This window comes from Triticum urartu, chromosome 5A, assembly GCF_056163025.1.
Source record: "Triticum urartu cultivar PI428250 chromosome 5A, HENAU_Tu73, whole genome shotgun sequence".
NCBI lineage: Eukaryota > Viridiplantae > Streptophyta > Magnoliopsida > Poales > Poaceae > Triticum > Triticum urartu.
Genome location: NC_141877.1, coordinates 633017288 through 633038173, shown reverse-complemented (window position 1 = coordinate 633038173; position 20886 = coordinate 633017288). Strand labels below are relative to the sequence as shown.

Here is a 20886-nt window from a genome sequence, read left to right as displayed (position 1 = left end):
GATTAAGATGATATTTATATCAAATTGCACTATTTGGCGCCTCAGTGCTACGATTCTAGGTCTGCCACTACGAGGTTTCACCGGAGCGTGTCTCCAACTTGATTGTCGGGTCCATTCCTCCCCTTCATAATAGTGTCAAAAGCACTCTTATATTATGGAACGAAGGAAGTACATCTAAGTATTTGTGACACCCTTATTTCACACAGGATGAGATATACGGCGAGTTGTATATATGACCACCGTGTCATTTTATTTCCGCTAGTAGGTCTGCTGCCTCCGTCTACGTCTAAGTCAAGTTGCGCTCACTGTCCTGTTTATCTCACTTGAACCTGACTCGTTTGGATGCGGGCCAAGCCTCTAGAAGACGTAGATATATTTATAAAAAAAGACCAGAAGACTTGACCGCGTGTATGCAATCATGCATGCACAGAGCCTATCGGCTTCAAGGTCGGAGGTACTATAGCCACTACGGACCAGCTAGCTAGGGTTTGACGTGTTCGAAGCCCTCATCCGAACGGCACCACCATCCCGTGGCCTCGCCGGGTACGGCACGCTGTAAATGCAGACACGATCACGTCATTCTGGAACGCCCGACCGCGTGCGCGTGCGTGAGCATCACTCTGTGCCCGATATATATTGCAAATAAGGATGAGGGCTTTTGCTGGGTTCGTTGCCGCACGTCTGCACCAGGAAGTTAAGGATAAGATCATGATCCCTGCAATGAGAAAGGGATAGGATCATGATCGCGCCTTCGGTATGGCACGTCCTGGTTGTTCATGCATGCGTGATCCATCACCCCTGTTCAAAGTTGTTGCCAACTTGAGGTCTTGAGGTGGATGAACACAAGTGTCCTTCCATGCCATGGGCAATAGCTAATTGTAATATATATATTTTCAGTCGGCAATAGCTAATCAGTCTTGCTAAATCTCAGTCGACTAGGACTTGATTTTGTCTCATTCGTTACTACATTCGTGAGATCTTACATTGACATCCATGCAAAATTTTCTTTTCAGTTTCTTCTCTTTTATTTCTTATATGTTATGATACTAGACAAAGACTCGGTTAATTCGTCTGAGACCTAACTGCACCCATAGCTAATCCTATTTTTATTTTGAGTTGGCAATAGCTAATTTGAGACCTAACGCTTGATTGAAATGTCACACACATTCAAATCCCACAAGAATTTTGGTGTTTTGATTGCTTCATGGGAAAAACCAAATCATTATTTTAAGAGGTGTGGGTGGATTCATATTTTTCCTTAATGAAATGTAGTGCAAAGGGATCCTTGGGGAAAAAATATGTAGGATTCGGTCGTACGAATCAAACAACCGACGTAGCAAAAATTAACAAGGATTCCAATCCTTAAATCTACCACAAAAATTCTTTGAACAAAAAAAAACCCTGAAGAGCGTCGTCTTACCCTCAAGTTTTCAAAAATTAACCCATGTTTTTTCATGGAAAGGTATGACTAGTTGTGACCCGAGCAGAAAGGCAAATATTCGCAAACTTCGAATTTATAGAAATGGAAATATGCTTACTTTATCCTAAAATAGTTAATAAATTTTCAGATGGAAAAAAATCCAGTCTGAAATTTTGATACCGATATTCCGGTACTGCTCAAAATCGCCAAAATTTTGAAACGGCTGCCAACTAGCATTAAGCATCATGAATAGCTTGCAAAATCATGCTATTATATATAGGAAGTGTGGATCATGCATGGCATCACAAAACACGGAAATAGCCAATGTTTGAATCGACTGCCATCTAGTTTATGAAGTCTTAGCACATGTATCACGAGTCTTCGTACAGCATGTATCACGAGTCTTCGTACAGCATGTATCACGAGTATTATATATAACTATATATAGGAAGGTTGAATCATGCATGACAACAGCACAAGATTATGCCAGAATGGCGACAACCATACGACTATGAGAACACATACAAATAACCTCATCAACTTGTTCGTCCCACACCTAACTTATATAAACACAAATGCGTAAATTTCCTTGCAATTTACACATGAGAATCAAAGGGAAGACTGACTTATAAATAGTACTCCCCCGTCCTATAATATAAGACGTTTTTTGACACTAGAAAGTGTCAAAAAAACGTCCTACATTACGGGACGGAGGAAGTATATCCTAGTACGTGCTTAATTAACAGAGATTCTGAACTGACACCGTTGAAGACAGTGAAAAAGGGCATAAAATAGCACGAGAGGCACATTAATGAGGTAAACGCGTACGGCCACGTTTCCCCTACAGTGCCAGCATGTGGTCTACCAGCTTACCGATGGCGAGGCCCGACGAGCCGGCCTCGCCGGTGCACTCCTTCGCCGCCTTCTTCAGCTCGCCGGCCCTGGCCCGCATCTGGGCGCCTTCGCTCCCCGTGACGAGCCGACGGATGGCGGCCTCCACGCCGCCCCTCTCGAGCGCGCCGGCGACCTCGAAGCCCACCCTCCACACGTGCTCCACGTACCTGGCGTTCCCCATCTGGTCGCCGAAGTGCGGGCGGCAAAGCATCGGCACCCCCTCGCACACGCTCTCCGTCGTCGAGTTCCAGCCCCCGTGCGTCCAGAACCCGGCCACGGCCGCGTGCCGGAGCACCTCCTCCTGCGGCGCCCACTCCACCACCATCCCGCGCCCGCGCGTCGACTCCTCGAACCCGTCCGGAAGCCGCGTCAGCCCGTCCGCGGCGACCAGGCCTGGCCGGACCACCCAGAGGAAGGGCACGCCGCTGCCGGCGATGCCCCACGCCGTCTCCACCAGGTCCCGCGCTGACATGCACGCGAGGCTACCGAAGCTCACGTACAGCACCGACGCCGCCGGCCGCGCGTCCAGCCACTTCAGGCAGCTCCGGTCCTGCCGCAGCAGGCTACTCTCGGCTGCGGCGGCGGGGGAGAACAGGTGGAGCGGGCCGATGTCGAACACCGGCATGGCGAGGTCACGCCGGAGCTTCACCAGCTCCCGCCGCTCCAGCGCGTCGAAAGTGTTGAGAATTAACCCGGAGGACGCTTTCACGGCCCCCACCACGCGCTCCAGCAGCTTGCACGTCAGGTCGTGGCGCCTGCCGAGCTGCATCAGGTCGCGCACCCGGTACGGCGGCAGCTCGCTCACCTCCGTCTCCAGCTCCGACTCTGCAAGCAAACAAGGGTCAGTCCATCGATCCAAGAGATAAACATGGGAATTATGCTACGTGCCTTGCACAGGGAGGTAGCCTCTCTTGATGAGGAGAGGGTAGGCGACGAAGCACGAGAGGCAGGCGGCGCTGCCAGTGCGGAGGACGAGGGTGCGCACGGAGAGCTTCGTGGCCACCTTCACCATGGACAGCAGGTGAGTGTCGACGACGATGCACGCCACGTCGTCCCTGGAGTACTCTTCCATGACGGCGGCCAGGCGGTCACGGAAGGGCGCCTCGCACGCGGTGTTGAGCGCGAGGATGTGGGAGACGACGTCCTCGATAGCGACGGGTGCTGGGCCGGACATGCCGTCGGGGACGGGGACGAAGCGGTACTCCGGGTGGCGCGATGGGTCTGGGGCGTTGAAGTGGGTGTGGAAGACGGTGACGGCGAAGCCGCGGCCGTGGAGGATGCCGGCCAGCCGGAACATCGGGTTGATATGGCCCTGGTACGCCAGCGGGAACAGCAGCACGTGGCGACGGCGACCGGCGACCGCGTTGCCCCCCAACGCCATGGTTGGCGCCGGCCACTACGGTGATGATATCACGGGAGCATGGTTCTTGCTAGGTGCACGACTCAGCATTAGCAAGCTCAGGTGGCAATGGTAGTGTGGTACTTGCTCTTATATATCAAGGGTTTTGCTATTTTACATGTACCTGGAATTTTTTTTGTTGCGTTAGGGCATCTCCAACGCGCACCCGTAAATTTCTTTCCGCATCCGTCCGTGGACACGGATATAGGAGGCCGCCATCCAATCGTAGCCACGTACATTTTAAACTCTTTTTCAACAAATCGGATGAAATTCATGCAAACACGACCGAATTTCATATAAACATGACAAATTTCATAAAAACACGGCGGATTTCCATTACATTTCAAACATTTAAAACAAAAAAGTGACCCGACTCTAAACCTATCCTACGGCGGCGGCGGCCGGCGTCCAAGCCCATGTCATCCTCCATCTGCCTTCTCCATGAGCACCGATGATAAGACCCATGAAGTGAAGGTGCGGTCTTCGGCGAGGAAGAGTAGAACATGGATATGGACCGGTCCACATGGGACATAAGGCATGCCGCCTCCCGTGGCCTACTCATCCCAGGAGGAGTCTGCGACCTTTCCGTCGCCGGTGAACGTGAGATCCACGATGGAAATGGTGGCGCCGGCGTTGTCATCGTCCCATCGGGCCGCCTGATAGTTCATCAGCGGCGCGTAGGAGGCGCAGCTGGCATTGTTCTCTTCCGCGATCGCTTGCAGCTGTGCCTCCACGGCTGCCGCTTCCTGGCGAGCGGCGGCTTGAGCGCGGACGACACTGTAGACACCGGAGACGCGTCGCAGGTGGCTTCCTCGACCGAGGCGCAACTTCAAAGTGAGAGGTCGCGTCCGCCCTGAGCCATCTTCAATGTGGAGTGGCGCCCTCTACAGCGGCATGAATGCGGGCAGCTGCGTCGGGCAAGAACGCGCGCGGGCGAGGAAGGGGTTTGGGTGGCTCAGGGTGGTCAGAAGCAGGCGTGGGAGTGGTCTGCACTCCCGCAAAGCCCTCCTCCCCATGTTTGTCTTCGGTTTGTGAGAGAAAGTACGTCTGGACCGTGCCGCAGACTGAGACAGGACGACGTTGGATGGCTTCCGGGGTCCGGACAGTGCGGTCCAGACGGATGCTGGAGGTTTGGGGTTCGGCGTTGGAGATGCCCTTAGGCACCTTCTTCCTTCAGGCAAGCCGGACCTCGTTGGAGAAGAAGAAACCTCGCCGGACAATAACCAACCCCACTATCTATCTCAGGGGAAAGCCATAGCCTCATTATCTATCTTAGAGGGAAGGCACAACCTCATTATCTATCCTACGGGCGGGTGGGGTGTGTAGAGGACCACCGGAATTGTTCACTCGTGCCGCAGGGCTTAGAGGGATGACAAGGACGGACAACACGGCGATGGGGGAGGTCGAGGGGAGGGGGGGCGGAGGCGCGCGGTTAGGCCTGAGTTGGCCGGCGGCTGTGTAAGGAGGAAGAAGAAATGTAGGAAGAAGATGAACAATGTGCGGTCTATTTTGGGTTGTTGGATGAAGACCGGACGGTCCCTGATGCAACACTTTTTTTTCATATATGTGATGAATAGGCACTCCCTATATTCAATGGTTAGTTGAAAAAAAATCTATCAATATGTGTGGGTTGTTGGATTTTAATCCAACTATTGCCCCACCTTCTTCAACCTTCCAGCCCCCCATGATTGTCGTTCATCTTCTTCCAGACGTCCATGCCAAAAGCACCAGCTTAACCGCCCATTTACCTATGCCCCTATGCTGCCGCCCAATGTTGTGCTGCCGTCGGCCAAGGCCATCCCTCGAAACCACCTTGACCTCATGTTTCTAGCAACGGCAACCCCCCTTGCCTACGCACCCGATAAATAGCCAAAGCGCTCTTATATATCTGCATCAACCTCAAATATGCTCCCTCTCTCTCTCTCTCTCTCTCTCTCAGGACAAAGGCAATATATCAAACCCTATCCTTACAAACATACCCTTAAATACTTGCATCGAAATCCTTGGGGGTCTCGAAACTTCATTCCACATGCATTCACTAACATTGTGCCGTGAGAAGAGCTCGGTGCCACCTTTAGAATTCTAGATCAACATCAGAGCCAACAAACATTGTCGTAGTGGCTGATAAGTCGCCAATGGAAACCAGGAGACGTCGATGGGCCCGATCTATGAAGCAAATCGCTGCCCCAGAGAAGAAAACATTAAGAGGGCCTTGAGAAAGCCCCAGACCAAATCAGGAAGAATCGGGGAGCACAAAAATCACACGCTACATGACAAAGCTAAGAATGGCAGCCTTCGTTGGGCGAATGTGGATCTAGAGGACCAAAAACACACAAACCATGCCGTCCGTTCCGAAATACAGCACCGCCGAGATAGATCTGCACAGAAAAAATGATATAGAGTACAGGATATAGGGACACACTACCCTCCACACGCCTCCGGACGACAAGTTGGAAGCATCGCATGGATAATGGCGAGACGTGTGGGGAGGAAGGGAGGGGATCGTGCTTCTAAAATTTCCCAAGCACTAATATGAAGAGATAACATAGAATGAAAACTTCTACAATTCTATATTTTACAAATTGAAAATTAAGTGTACGACTTACATAGCAACACATGACAGACGAGATGCAAGTAGTGAAGGACAATGTTCTAAATAGAGAAAGATAGAGATAAATACTTCAAATAGGCAGGCTCAGTTGGGATGAAATGGTAAATCAAGTTAGGGATGTCTTCTTTATTGACGAAATGATAGGGAGAGAAAGCACATTAGTTACTGTTTCAGCCATTTGTCATTCTAAACGTGTGAGGAAATAGGTTGAGATAGGTTACAACATGTTCTCACCCTCTTCCTTATCAGGCATGTATAGTTACCTTCTTTTAGACTTCGTCTTTTGCTCGGCGTAGATATCGAACTCAGTCCTCTTTCTGATCTGTTCACTTCTCGAAACATGCAGGATGCAGAGCTAAATCCCCCTCCCTCCTGCATATTCCAAGTAGGTCGTTCTTTTTTGAAAAGGGGATTACCCTTGCCTTTGCATCACATGATGCACACAACCATATTCCAAGTAGGTTGTGGAATCGCCCTTTGCTCTTCCTTCGGTCTAGCTCCACAAAAGCACCACCTAGCCTAGGGGCCCTACTCATATTCAAAAGGGACCTATTTTTCGAGTCGGCGGCAATTATAGGTTGTGTCTTCTTCAGTGTCATGGATAAGGAGTGAGAGTGCCTTGATGGTGGCAAGTTTGGCAGTTATAAGGTAGTGGTGGCTACAACACACTGGCGTCCAACAGGGAAGAGTGCCCTGATTGCTTTATAGCATGGTTAATAATACAACGAACAATCGGCTATAAGAAGTTGCCATGTCATCTATAGCCAACATTGTAGTCGGCATATACAATAGTAAGTTTTATATATGTACTACTTTATTAGTACTTGGCCCACCTTACAACCTCACAAAGCGTTTTGGGGCTCATGCTAGAGCCGACAACTAACTAAGAGCGCGCTTCTCTTCTCTCTTCGCCAACTAAGTAAAGATATAATATTTTAGTTCTTATAGCCTGTTTATGTTAGTACCTTATTGTACTTGCTCTTAGATTAGTGTCTTCTATTGAGGGATGAGTGGAGCGATAGGAGATGTCGGCAACAAGGAGGGAGAAGGTTTTTTTTTCCCGCAAAAGAGGGTTTCCTTATAGAAACCAAGCAGAAGAACATGAGATGGTAGGGGGCAGCAATCGAAGGAGGCGAATACGGGAAGAAGAAGCTGGTGAGGCCGACAAGATTCTGGGCGGTAGATGAAAGAGATGTGGCAAAGAAATAGTAATGCGGAAACGGGAGGATCGCGTTGTAACCAAAAGGACATAATGGCCATTTCCCTAGATGCACACAAACGTGCATGATGTGCCTTCATGTAAAAGACATTTCCACCTCAGAATGAATTGTCATTCGTACTTGCTTAAAAGCTAAGATTTGGACATTAAGTAATGTCGTTGGAGCCGATGTGAACACGAAAGACCAGAGTTGTACTACTAATTTAGGTCCCGAGTCGACCATGACGTTAATTCTGTGGCATATCATGTCACTAGAAGTACGTCGACACGTTCGTGAACAAACGTTCGATCAGACATTTCTAACTTACAACCACTGTAGGCACATTCCAGATATGTTCAGATCGATAAAATACATCCTTTATAAAAAAAATGTTCAGATCGATAAAGTGAGAAAAAAATGTTATCATCGAAATTGTCATGGAAACCCCCGGAAAGAGAAAATGTCATGGAAAACAATTGTACACTGAATAGAACTGCTACAGACCATGGCAACGTCTAAAACGTGATCTTCTAGCAGTCCGCCATCGACAAAGAGAGTACCATTAGCGCATCTCCAATGCTGACTTTAAACCGTCCGTATCCGTCCGGACCAAGGTGTTCAGATCTATTTTATCATCAAACATGATTTCCTATCAGTCCGCAGAGTAGGCCGGATGTCATTTTTTTCCGCAAACCGAAAGCAAACAGGAGGGGGGGGGGGGGGGGTTGCCGGAGTCCGGACCGCCACCACGTAGGACTCCGACACCCCCAGCCCACTCAAATCCTTTTCCCGGTCCATTTTTTCTTCCACTCTGCCCCTGCCCCCATTGCCTTGCATCCGGATCCTCCTCATCCGACGTCGACGTTGTACCTCTTCGGCCGCCGCCAGGCATCATTGGATGTTTGCAACCCCCACTCCTTGGACTACGCCGCCGTTCACCCAGGACCCTACGTAGCTAGGTATCCCCAGCCCCCCCCCCCCCCGGTCGGCGACGTCCATGGCAAACACTGCGCCTGGCAGGTATTTAGTCAAAATGCCATTTAAACTATTTTTTTAAAACTTCTTGTTGTGTCCTATAGCAAGCATGATGGCGGGGTATTCAGTGAAGGAGGATGAGTTATTGTGCGGCGCGTGGTTGACCGTATCTGTGGAGTTTGTAGGCATGAACTCAAGGGGCTCGATCTTTTGGTAGCGCATGCATGGTTTATTTTATGCACGAAAGCACTTCGCGTCCTACGGCATGCACATCATCCATGAACATTGTGTGAGTCGATATCGCATCTATGGTACACCATCTGCAACTCTCATGAAGTTTTGCGCCGCGGTTGAATGTCTGGAGACAATGTAGTCATTGGGTGTGTAAATCATGGAGATCGTAAGTTTTGCTTCTTGTTGTTCTCTATGTTGGTTAATTCATTCATTCGCTTCATGTTGCTCTACACGTTGTATAGCCTGCAAGCTTTGCCGTGATGTACTATAAAATCGAGCGTGGGCCATTCACGCACATACATTGTTGGATTAAGATCAAGGGGTTGTGGGACGACATGTGCCGGCTATGATTTTAGTATCGTTGATTTTGAAAACTTGTTGACCATCTGGTTATCTCGTTGAATTTAAACTATTGTTGTACCCAAGATATTTGCATCCTAGTTATGGATCAATTGTGCTATTTTTTATAATTACTTTGAGTGTTCCGGGCTTAGTTTAGTTAATTGGATGAAATATCATCTGTTTATGTAGCCACCGGTGACCAGTTTATCTCGTTTTTATTTGCGCGTGACCAGAGTTGCACAACTTCATCATAGTATAAAGTATGCTCCTTTTACAAAGCGGCAACTAGGGTTTGCAACTCCCCTCTGCCAGCCGCTCCGGCGGCCAGTGGCGGGAAGGAGAATCCCGGCGCTTCCCGACTGTTATCGACAAGGTCATGCCAGCTCCGGTAAGGGAGCAGGAACAACGGCTCGTTCTGGCAGTAGTATTGGTCATTTGGTGGTCTAAGTATCTCGATGTAATTTTTATTATGTTTGGGGTGCTTTGTACTTCTGATGAACTTTTATAAGAGATCCGATGCTTTTTTTCACAAAAAATAAACATAAATATTGTCCGTTTATGTAATGTTTGTCTGAACCTTACTGAATTCCGTCATGTTTGATGATATTTGTCCAGTTTGAAATGTATGCGGCCACGGTTGGATGGTCGGCTTTCGCTGACTGGTCCTATGGTCCGCGGATGGATTCGGTGTCCAGCTCAGGGTCAGCGTTCGAGATGCATGACATGTGGTGGTTTCTTTAACAGAAATCGACCGAAAGAGAGGTTATTTTGATAAATAAAAAAAAGAAAGCGCTTGACATGGCATAGCAACATGGCTCGTTCTTCATATAGTACTTGCTTAAGAGCTAAGTTTCAGACACGAGTGAGGTGAGTACGTAGTTAGCCAGGTCAGATAATGTGAACATACAACACTAGCTCGATCGTGTCCGGCCAATGGAACAAGCGGTACGTTTTTGCTGAGTTAATGATCCGAGTCACTGCATACGCACCCACACAAAGGGAAAGGGCCCCGATCGTGAGTAAACAAGCAATATAATGCTCTCCAGAATTAGGCCGCGGCTCCCAAGTCTTCAACTGTTTGTTTACAGTGCGCGCGGGGGTTGCGACGACAGAACCACCACCCTCATTTGTACTACGAGATACATGTGGGTCTGCCAGAGAGAAACCGCGTTGCAGAAGTTGCTTATGATATAAATGCACCCATCGGCGACGACCCCGCTGACTTCATTAATACTCTGGCCCTGCACAACCGCGTACGTTGCGTTGATCAATTATACTGTATCAATCCAGCCAGCCAGCCATGATCGACGTGTGCTCTGACAGCATCATTATGTTTTTCTTTTCAAGGGTCAGGCTCATTAGGCGTTGTTTATCATTGATCACGTAGCAGTTTCAGCACGACTTGGGAGGTCGGTCGTGGTTTTTTGTTTTTGGTCAAGTCAAGCTATAGCTGCCGGTGGAGATATATAGCTAGGCGAGGCGGCGGATGCGACATGAAATGCTTTTCTATATCAGTGGGGGTTGCATGATTGCGTCCATGATTGGGCCGCCGGCCGTCTCAAGCGGTTCATGTTGGCAAAAAACATAATTTTGACCTCAAGACGAAACTATTTCACAAACTAAACTATGTTTAAAAGTATTTCATCCAGCTGATCTCTAATGTGCAGCGCCCAACAGTAAGGCGCTACACTCTTACTGTGCAGCGCCTAACTGTAAGGAGCTGCACTACACTGTGCAGCGCCTAACTGTAAGGAGTTGCACAGTAGAGTGCAGCGCCTTACTGTTGGGAGCTGCACAAAAGGGTCAGCGGTGTGAAATATTTTCAAAAACAGTTTAGTTTGTGAAATACTTTTGCTTTAAGGTCAAATTTGTCAATTCTGCCGTTCATGTTCACTCACATGTGCGTCCAAGTTCCAACCCGCTTCCCCTCACTGTTCATCGTTTCCCCTGGACGCAGAACACCAATGCTGGATGGCCAATCTCATGCACACAAGCTTCACTTTGCAGTACTTTGTGTACATGCCGGGCCCTCTCGCTGGAAAAACCCTTCTCTTCCATCGCCGTGAAGGTTGAAGCGCCGGCGACCCTTCGGAGTTGGGCAAACCTCGCCGCGAATGTTGACGACCAAGTGTTAAAACGTTACCCCCCTCCCAATCTCCCATGCAGAGTTGAAAGAAAAAGCTTCCTTCGGACTAGTCACTCTTTTGGTGAAAGTTTCAGCATGCATGCGCAATACGCAGTCCTTGGCTAAGCTGCCGTGAATATTGACATTCAAGGCTTTAGAACGTTCATGGTGATCCCTCTTATGCATGCTTGAAAGAAATAAACTTATCTTTGGACTAGTCGGCCTTTGGGTGAAAATCGAAACCACTTCACTTTCATTGCGGTGATAGTTGAAGCGAATATTGACATCGATGGGGTTAGAAACGCTCATAGGTGCCCCCTCTCGTGCAATTGAAAAAAAAGCTTCACTTTGGACTAGTCGGTTTTTTGATGGAAAAATCCTTCACTTTCATTGTCGTGAAAGTTGAAGCATACCCGCGCAAGCTACGACTCTAGCGATATCTTGCCGTGAATATTGACAATGAAAAGTTGGAAGAAATCATGTATACACCAAAGATCCAGAGAGAGAAGCCTGCCACTATTTTTCCTAAAAGTGACTTGAAAGGTGATGCTCATCACGGAAGTTTAGGGTGTTGCTAGAATCGCAAATCTTTCAAAGAATAGTAGTGAGCGCGACAGAACGCCAAACATTAGGGTCATGGCATGTTGGAGATGGAGCCTCCCATATGCTTCCCAAGAGGATGGAACCAAGAGGCCCAGGTTGATCCACATCTGAGAGGCGACCCCTCTCATGCATGCTTGAAAGATTTTTTTTAATCTTTGGACTAGTAGGCCTTTGGGTGAAAAAAAAACACTTCACTTTCAATGCGGTGATTGTTGAAGAGAACATTGACAATAGGGGTGTTAGAAATGCTCATGGGCGACCCCTTTCATGCAATTGAGAAAAAACCTTCGGACTAGTCGGTTTTTTATGGAAAAATCCTTCACTTTTGTTGTCATGAAAGTTGAAGCATACCCGCACAAGCTGCGACTCTTGCAATGTCTTGCCATGAATACTGACAATGAAAAGTTGGAAGAAATCATGTATACACGCAATGCAGAGCTATCATACAAACATATCATTGAAAAAATAGTGTGTTATATCACCCTAATAGCGTATTTAAAGGTGACGCTATTTTGCTATAGCATGCTATTTTTTTCATTGACAAGCATTGGTATCAAATGGCACCAATAATTTTTTTAATGGTCACCGGAGGGGAGAGCTTCCCCATCTGAATATACTACCACTCAAAGCACATATCTTGCATTTTTCGATAAAGTGACTTTGTTACTTAAAAGGTTTAAGCATTACAGCTGCCTTTGCATAACTAAGATGTGCACATCCAAACGAAGTCCACTCTCGAAATAGTAAAAAAAGGGCGAAATACAAACCTTGAAGAGAGGCACCATATCTAAGATTGTTGCATCCTTTAGCGCAATGTCGTAAAAACAAAAGATCCAGAGAGAGAAGCCTGACGCTATGTTCCTAAAAGTGACTTGAAAGGTGATGCTCATCACAGAAGTTTAGGGTGTTTCTAGAATCGCAAATCTTCCAAAGAATAGTGAGCGTGACAGAAGGCCAAACATTAGGGTCGTGGCCTGTTGGAGATGGAGCCTCCCATATGCTTCCCAAGAGGATGGAACCAAGAGGCCCAGGTTGATCCACATCTGAGAGGCGACCCCTCTCATGCATGCTTGAAGAAATTTCTTTATCTTTGGACTAGTCGGCCTTTGGGTGAAAAAAACACTTCACTTTCAATGCGGTGATTGTTGAATAGAACATTGACAATATGGGTGTTAGAAATGCTCATGGGTGGCCCCTTTCATGCAGTTGAAAAAAACTTCGCATTGGACTAGTCGGTTCTTCGATGGAAAATAATCCTTGAAATGTCTTGCTATGAATATTCACAACGAGGAGTTGAAGAAATCACATATACATGCAAGGGTGAAGCTATCATGCAAGCATCGGTATCAAATGACATCAATTATTATTTTTAATTCTCTAATAAAGGATTAGAAAATTAATCTTATAGGAAAGCACTATACTTAGAAGAGTGGCACCAATGAGCATTTTGCTTGTCTTTTCCTCGGTATACACATTGGGGTACTCGTAGTAGGTCGCAACAAACAAGGTTTCAACCTTTCCCACGTTAAATGTTGCTGGTCATGGTTTGGGCGGCACAACCACGGCAAGTCAACAAGTGCAAGTTTTTTTTATCTTTTTCTTTGGCAGGGGATCGAGTCAGTATCCGGTAGTACTTAAAATGTTGTAAGTCGTATTATCCTCCTCATATCTTAGGGACATCAACTCTACGAACATCGTTTGTGAGTGAGACGTCAATGGCATTAATTAACTAATCGGTTTTTGGCATGGTCCACGCTATTTATTCTCACTCAATCCAGTTGAGTTATGCATGATTGGTTAATCTTTTTTGGGTCAATTGCAAACTTCTTTTCGTGTAAAAAACACGGGGATAGCAATTTTTACTCTCTACCCTCTACTTCGTATCGCTTGGTCAACATCTTTAGCTTTGACAACTTCTTATTCACAATCTCAGTATTCATCACTGACTCTTCTCTCGCATCCATGATATCGACTGCTTTTCTTGTCACCACTTCAACCTCCATGTTTTGTTCCATGTGCCGCTTCCTAGGCCTCAATTTGAAACCTGAAACATAATATCTGAAACCTATGATATCACAAGTGTGAATTTACTGGTATTCGATAGACTTTTGTTTTTGTGGGAATTTAGTGCAAGTCGATAGACTTTTGTATAGTGTGAGGGTTTTTTGGGGGTAGTGTGAACTGTGAGGGGAAATCGATAGAGACAGTAGACGAGTAGATAGTTTTTTCTTCTGAGGGGAGACAGACGAGTAGTTAGTTTAGTGTGTTGGGCAGGCCGCGGGCGTGCTGGCCCAGCCCACGTCCCACGGCCCGAACCAGTAGGCCAACTCGAGGTTTCTCCCCCTCGTGGCACGCACGCAGACCGACGGAATCCGGCGACGAGGGTTTCTGCGCTCGAACAACCCGGGACCCGGCGGCGAGGAAGAGAGAGCGGCGGAGATGGCGGTGATGGACACGGCGTTCAAGGCGCTGACGGCGGGGCTGGGCGTGGCGACGCTCTACCTGGCCGGCTCCTTCTCCTTCAACGTCTACCGCGGCCTCGCCTGGCACTCCGAGCAATCCGTAAGCGCCGCCCGCCCCCCTCCTTCTTCCCCAGCCCGCCCTGCTGCTTATTCCTGCCGAATCCGTCCCCTGCTGCCCCGGGCCTGCGAAATCAGAGCAGATTTATACTGGTCGTGTGTTGATTGATTGTCATGGCTGCGCTCTGACGCGATGCGTAGGTGGGTGGGCTGGCGCGTGAGAGGGCGGATGCGGCCGTGTGATTAGTTGCCGTGTTGATGCCTAGGTGCCAAGGCATGATCGGTACTGCGCGTAGCTAGGAGCAGAGTATGATCCATGGATCTCTATGTGTGTTCTTCCTTGTTTACAGTGGGGAAAACCTGAGACCTAGCCACGTCATTTTGGAGGGCTCCCTGTGGCTTATACTGTGGCTGTTGGTGTTACCTGCAGTGGTGGAGGATCTTGTATTCACAATGTTGGTTCAGTACTCTGTATTATGCTCTCGAAGCCGGAGTCTGTTTTTTTAGACCAAAAACATGTGAGGCATGCGTGTTGTTACTTAAGCAGCTAATGGGAACTGAGTTTGCTTTTGGACAGCCCTTTGATGTCTAGTGCAGTGACTATCCTTGGTATATTTAGAATTTAGAATAGCATGGCTACAGATTACCTTGGTTTTTGGGTAAACTGAGAATTTGATGCATTTTTGTTGAGCTGCTAGTCAGTTCTTGGGGATTACATGCCTGCATTTATGTGGGGCATATGGCCATAAAGTAACTATTCCATCAAATTGTGAGCTTAATATATTTTAATTGAGCTGGTCAGTATTATCACACTATTCGTAACCGTCAATGCGACTCAATGATCAGGTGTGCAATAAATGTATATTTTGTCTTTTAGGTGAGGTATAGAATGAAGGATGAGTAGGAAACCTGTTGGCTCTTCTTGATGTATCTGGCCGCAAAGAAAAATGGAAACCTATATTTGTGACACTATGTGGTTGTACATAAATCTGGTTTGCTTCATTAAACCATTCATTATTGGCTGAAAGGAAACGGTTGCAGCACCCCCTGATGATAAAATGCAGCTTCAGATAGAGAGGAATTGTAGGCTATAGTTGTGGGCTTAACTTGGTATGCATTTTGGTACATAAGACAAAACTGATGCGGCAGCAACTTGTGTTTCTCAGAATTTCCAAGCCGTTTTGCTTTTTGGCATTTGTTGTATATTGTCGTTGTGCAACTTCTTCTGAAATGCGTTCTAACTTCTTTTGGGTGTGTTACAGAAGCTAGAAAAAGAAAAGGAGAAGAGCCAAGATTGAGAGGGAAGGACGGCAAGTTAGTGTCGGACATTACCAATCAAAAGGATCTGCAAGAAATCTCACCTTTTGATGATGAGTGGTCATTCGTGGTTGATTTTCGGACAGTTCCTTTGATGTAATATAGATTCAGGGATTTGGATGACCATTCATCTCTATGTGCGCTCTATTTTCACACATTTCTTCTTTGTACTAAGCATAAGGGTGCGCTGAGATTAAAAACAAAATATTGGTGTTCTGTGTCTTTTTCCTCGAGCATTAGACGCTCTTACAATTAGCTAAATTAAATTCAAGTATATGAATGTTCTTATGTTTGCTGTCCTCTTGTTTCTGTGCCGTCAATCCATTTCCTTGAATGATAACTTCAATAGGAATACCGACCGGTTGTTCTAAAAGTTGCCTGCTGTTCATCAATATACAGTCATATATTTCTTCCAAGGTAGCTGTTGAAGGCTCGAAGCAGTAATTGATATACGATTATATGGTGTGGTATATACACCATAAGCAGCTAAGCTGGGGTACGGCACAATTCATAAGGGTACTAGCAGATCAAAACTTGTGTACAGGATTCAATTGGAAGTCTGAAAATGTTAGCAATTTTATGCAACTCAAGCTGAACATAAGAAAAATCATTCTTAACAAGAGTTTGTGCTATAACAGTCATGCATCTACCGTGTCTTTACCCCTAGGTTGTGAGCAACAGATACACAAGGCCTTTCAAATATCCAACACATGCATCTACCGTGTCTTTTCCCCTAAGTTGTGAGCAACAGATACACAAGGCCTTTCAAATATCCAACAATTTCGGATCCCCCGAGCTTTGAGATTCCAAAGACCCTGTCGACGAAAGTGATTGGGACCTGGACAGGACAAGCAAAGTTATAGTAACTATCAAAGCTAGGAGATTGTATCCAGCCTACACAAATGAAAATGGATCAATACGAAATGGCTTTACCTCTTCGATGTGATAACCTTTCCTAGCAGCCCTGACAATCATCTCCATTTGGAATACATAGCCCTTGCTGACGCAGGAGGAGATGACATCCTCCAAAACACTTCGCTTATATAGCCTAGGAAATCGGCAAGTGTCAAATAACAGTAATGGTAAAAGATCTTATTATATTCGAATAAAATGAGGCACACCTAAACGACCCAGTCAGATCAGAAGCTCCGGGGCGTAGTAACGTCTGTGCCAGAACATTTGCTCCCCTGCTGGTCAGCTTACGCATAAGATTCCAACCATGGACACCACCATTGCTAACATAACGCGTGCCAGTTACAATGTCAGCACCGGTTTCCTTTTGCTTCCTGGTCAATGATGAACATGATTAAAAAAGCTATATAGGTTCTTCCAAGTAATTGTTTTTGTGAGCTTGGATAGCTCAGCTATATCAAACTTCGCTGAAGTTGTTTCAGCCATTAAATCAAACAACTAACACTCAACTAAGTACATATCTATGCCTCACAAGAGCAAACTGGTTAATTAAGACGTATTTTGCAAAAGAGAAGAGACCAGTGAACAGAATAGAATAAGCAGACAATTATATTGTAAATGTGCACTTAATATTTACAAAGCATACAGTAGGGCAGTGTCAGTGCCCATGCCAGACTATATAAACATCTGGAGAGAATGGCTCAGAGGAAACCTTTCGCCAATATCACATCATGCTACAACCTCCCAGAATGACGACGAGAGGATCTCGATCATCTGTGTCTAGGAGGCAGACGTAAGACCGGCCTTTCAATTTCTCCTCATTGCTACACAATTATAATATGTATCTATCTAGAAACAAAGCACACAAGAACACACGTCGATAGTGGATCCAAGAGAGATCAAGTCAGGAAGAGAATTGTGAAAAAGGTATTATAAGGCAAGAATTGGATTCCCTCGGGGGCCAGAATGAGTGCTCTTGCCCCCCTTTGTGATAGTTTTTGGTCTGTGGAGTGTGCTTAATGTGGTCTCGATCGACAGGAGCCATTCTATGAAGTGGAAGTGTGCAATTCAGTGTGGGGAGCAGTCTGCATGTGAACTCTGTGGTGTTATTGTTGAAAAACGAGCTACTGAAATTATGTTTTTCTCTTCTACTGAAATTCAGTGCTCCTGCCAGCTTCCTCAATAAAATAAAATACAAAGCATATAAATCCAATCATTCTTGCCGGATAAATTTAAAAGCATCTTTGAGTATATGATTCTTACCTGATGAAGCTTGGCAAATACTTTGGCTGTTCAAAATAGAAAAAGGAATCAGTAACTAAAAGGAACGGAACTATTTAAATAGCTTAACTATGCCAAATAACATAGAGAAGAAACATACATGATGAGATAGATCTGCATCCATTATAACAACGAACTCCCCTGAGGCATGCTTTAATCCATGCATATATGCAGTACCTGAATGTTTACACTATTTCGTTAACACGAACATCAAGCAATGGCTTACAATTCGTAGAAGTGGGCAGCTAAGCTTACCAAGTCCTAGCTTCCTTGGTCTAGCTCGCAGAAGCTGGTATTATATCAAGTAAAAGACACTGCAATAAGTCATAAATAACCAAAATCCAGACCACACATGCATACATAAACTCATACATTAAATTACTTACAACACGATCTTCACCATATACTTGCTGCAACTGCTTTACAATGTCTTGTGTTCCATCGGGGCTTCCATCATCCACAATAATGATTTCGAACTTGGCCTCCCTGCAGTTGAAAATTACATCATCAGTTTAAGTTTAGTACTAAAACAAATGCAACAGCCTTGCAATTTGACATACACCAATATCATGCTAACAATAATAGAAGTATAGAGCAGCAACGAAACAGGTTGTAATGCTGACAAAATACTACACGTATACAGCAGCAACGGAGAACATGTTGGCTGCTACAAATAAATGTGCTGCGTGATGGATTCTAAAATAACCTACAGATAATGTGAATCAGAAAGAGCTAAGGCTTGTAAAATCCTGAGAAATTAGTTTTTACCAAATCTAAGAGTAAGATGGTGTGCTCATATCAACCAGTTGATATAGCTAATAACCTATGGTTTCCGAATTTCTGCTAGTCCAATCGATCAAACTAGCCATACCAGCAGTATGATGAAGTGCATCTAGGATAATGGACACTGATAAGTGCTAACTGAAACCAGCTGCGCACAATGACAGGACCAGATATACTTCGGGTAACTCTGAATAACTTCCTAGTCTTGGACAAATAACATGAAGCGGAATCTAGCTTTGAAATCGTCTTATGACACTGTCACCTTAATCTATTGTTCTTTGGGAGTTCTTCTCACAAGATCAAGTGGACAACAGAGACTAAATTCAGCTGACACGGCACAGCTAGCATTTAGCAGTTACATATAAAAAAAAGCGGCAGTGATCGTATCTCATGGCCCGGGTCTGAATGGGAACACAATAGGCAATTGCAAAGGTGTTGTGCAGTTGTGCTATATGAGTACAGAATGAACTAATAGCTATTGAATTTTCTGCTTAACCCGCCTGCGAACCTCAAATCGATTGGCAACAAAATTTTCAGTTGATGTCGAGGCATCCCGCCCCAGGTATATCTACAGAAGAGGAAATCTGAGCGGGCTCTAAATCTATCTGGATCACGAACGACCTCCGTCCAAGACAAAGATCTCAACCACCGGGAGAACTAAAAGAGGATGAACAGAGGTGGGTGGATTGATGGGGGGAGGGGTGGCAGTGGAGGATTACGGGAGGTGCTTGAAGATGAGGTAGACGATGAGGGCGACGTTGAGGCGCTCGTTGTAGGTGGGCACGATGATGCTGTACTCCGGCCTGCCGCCGCCCGCCTCGCCTCCCTTCTCCATCGTCTCCACCGAGCAGAGCAGATCAGCGCCGGCAGATCAACTCTTCTCGGTGCGCGATCTGACGCCGCAGCCGCAGTTGGGCAGGGACGGAGGGAAGCCGGCGAGATTGGCGAGGCCGATTTCCCGTCGCCGGCCGGTGTCAAAACTGGAAGCGCTCCGGGCAGTCAAGTCGGGCTTGGATGGGCCGCGCGTCCGCGCATAAGTACCGCACTGGCCCGTTTTTATACGGGCTTACCGAGACAAGCTTTATTTAGGGTCACTGCGTAATGCTTGCAAAAGATCCGATGGTTCTTGTTTTTCTTCTTTATTTCCTTTTGTTTTTTGTTACTTTGAGAACTGTTCACGAATCTCAAATTCGAAAATAAAATTGTTCTTAATTTCAAAAAAATGTTCAGCTTCAATATTTTTTAACAAATGACAGAAATTTCGAAAAAATGTTCAAGAATTTGATAAAATAATCATGAATTCAAAAAAATGTCCTGAATTAATAAAATTTTGCAAACTTAAAAAATTGTTATGTACCAAATAGCAGAAACCGTTCACTGATTCAGAAAATGTTCGTCGATAAAAAAAGTCCTCGTGAATTTCAAAATTAATTCCTAAATTTCAAAAAATATTATTGATTCAGAAAAGATCATGAATTCAAAATGTTTGTCAATTCAAAAAATGTTTGTTGATTCAGTAAAAAGTTCACAGATTCAAACTATGTTGAAGAATTTCAAAAGCAATATTCGTTGATTCAAGAACTGTTAACATATTCAATAAATTTTCAGTTATTTCAAAACTTTTTCCTGAACTAAACAAATGTTCGTGCATTTCAAAAATTGTTTGCATATTTATACGAAAATAAAAAATAAACAAACAAATATAGAAAAAAAATCCCAAAACGAAAACGCATAGAAAAAGGATTGGCAGAAACAGAAAAAAATGAGAAAAATAAAAGAAGAATGAAAAAACAAGAAAAATTGACAACCCGGTTCACGGAAGGTTCTAGAATATTCCCCAAATCGATGGGGTGAAAATTGATAATGACCCGTCCCAATTGACGCAGCACGCTCGCGATGGAAGGTGTGCATTACTACGCTATTCTCCGACCTATGCAATAATTAGTATTCCACGCTACTTATAGTTATATAGGGAGCACTCCTTCGATCGTATCGAGCCGGTCCATAAGGCTTTTTCGCTGGGAAACTGTCCTGGTAAAGCTTCCCACCCTGGTTTAAAGAACCTTCCCACTCCAGTTTTGACAAAAAATTAGAACCTTTAAGGGTGGGTTTCTCATTTTTTCTTGTTTTTTGGACCGACTTTTGTTAAAAAAGTTTACTTTTTATTTTGTTTTTCCTTTTTATATTTTAAATCAGCAAACTTTATAAAAAAATCATCAACTTTGTTCAAATTCATGATGTTTTATCAAATTACTGAAATTTTCATGAATTC

The 20886-nt window shown here is 45.5% G+C and overlaps 2 protein-coding genes and 1 non-coding gene across 3 annotated transcripts; all 3 read right to left on the bottom strand.

Moving 5' to 3' along the window:
* Window positions 1-1881: 1881 nt before the first annotated feature.
* On the bottom strand, window positions 1882-3797 carry LOC125511240 (DIMBOA UDP-glucosyltransferase BX8). The gene is made up of 2 exons (XM_048676568.2): window positions 3203-3797; window positions 1882-3139 (listed from the first exon to the last, which is right to left on the bottom strand). Exons 1-2 carry the CDS (start codon window positions 3693-3695, stop codon window positions 2262-2264), a joined length of 1371 nt encoding a protein of 456 aa, XP_048532525.2. The 5' UTR covers window positions 3696-3797; the 3' UTR covers window positions 1882-2261.
* Window positions 3798-16189: 12392 nt separating this feature from the next.
* LOC125511238 (dolichol-phosphate mannosyltransferase subunit 1) lies at window positions 16190-19637 on the bottom strand. Its single transcript, XM_048676566.2, has 8 exons — window positions 19334-19637; window positions 18218-18317; window positions 18087-18120; window positions 17932-18008; window positions 17814-17839; window positions 16760-16924; window positions 16572-16686; window positions 16190-16476 (listed from the first exon to the last, which is right to left on the bottom strand). Exons 1-8 carry the CDS (start codon window positions 19447-19449, stop codon window positions 16372-16374), a joined length of 738 nt encoding a protein of 245 aa, XP_048532523.2. The 5' UTR covers window positions 19450-19637; the 3' UTR covers window positions 16190-16371.
* LOC125511892 (small nucleolar RNA snoR113) lies at window positions 17247-17377 on the bottom strand. The gene has a single exon (XR_007285163.2). It is a non-coding gene; the product is annotated as a small nucleolar RNA snoR113 (small nucleolar RNA).
* Window positions 19638-20886: the final 1249 nt, after the last annotated feature.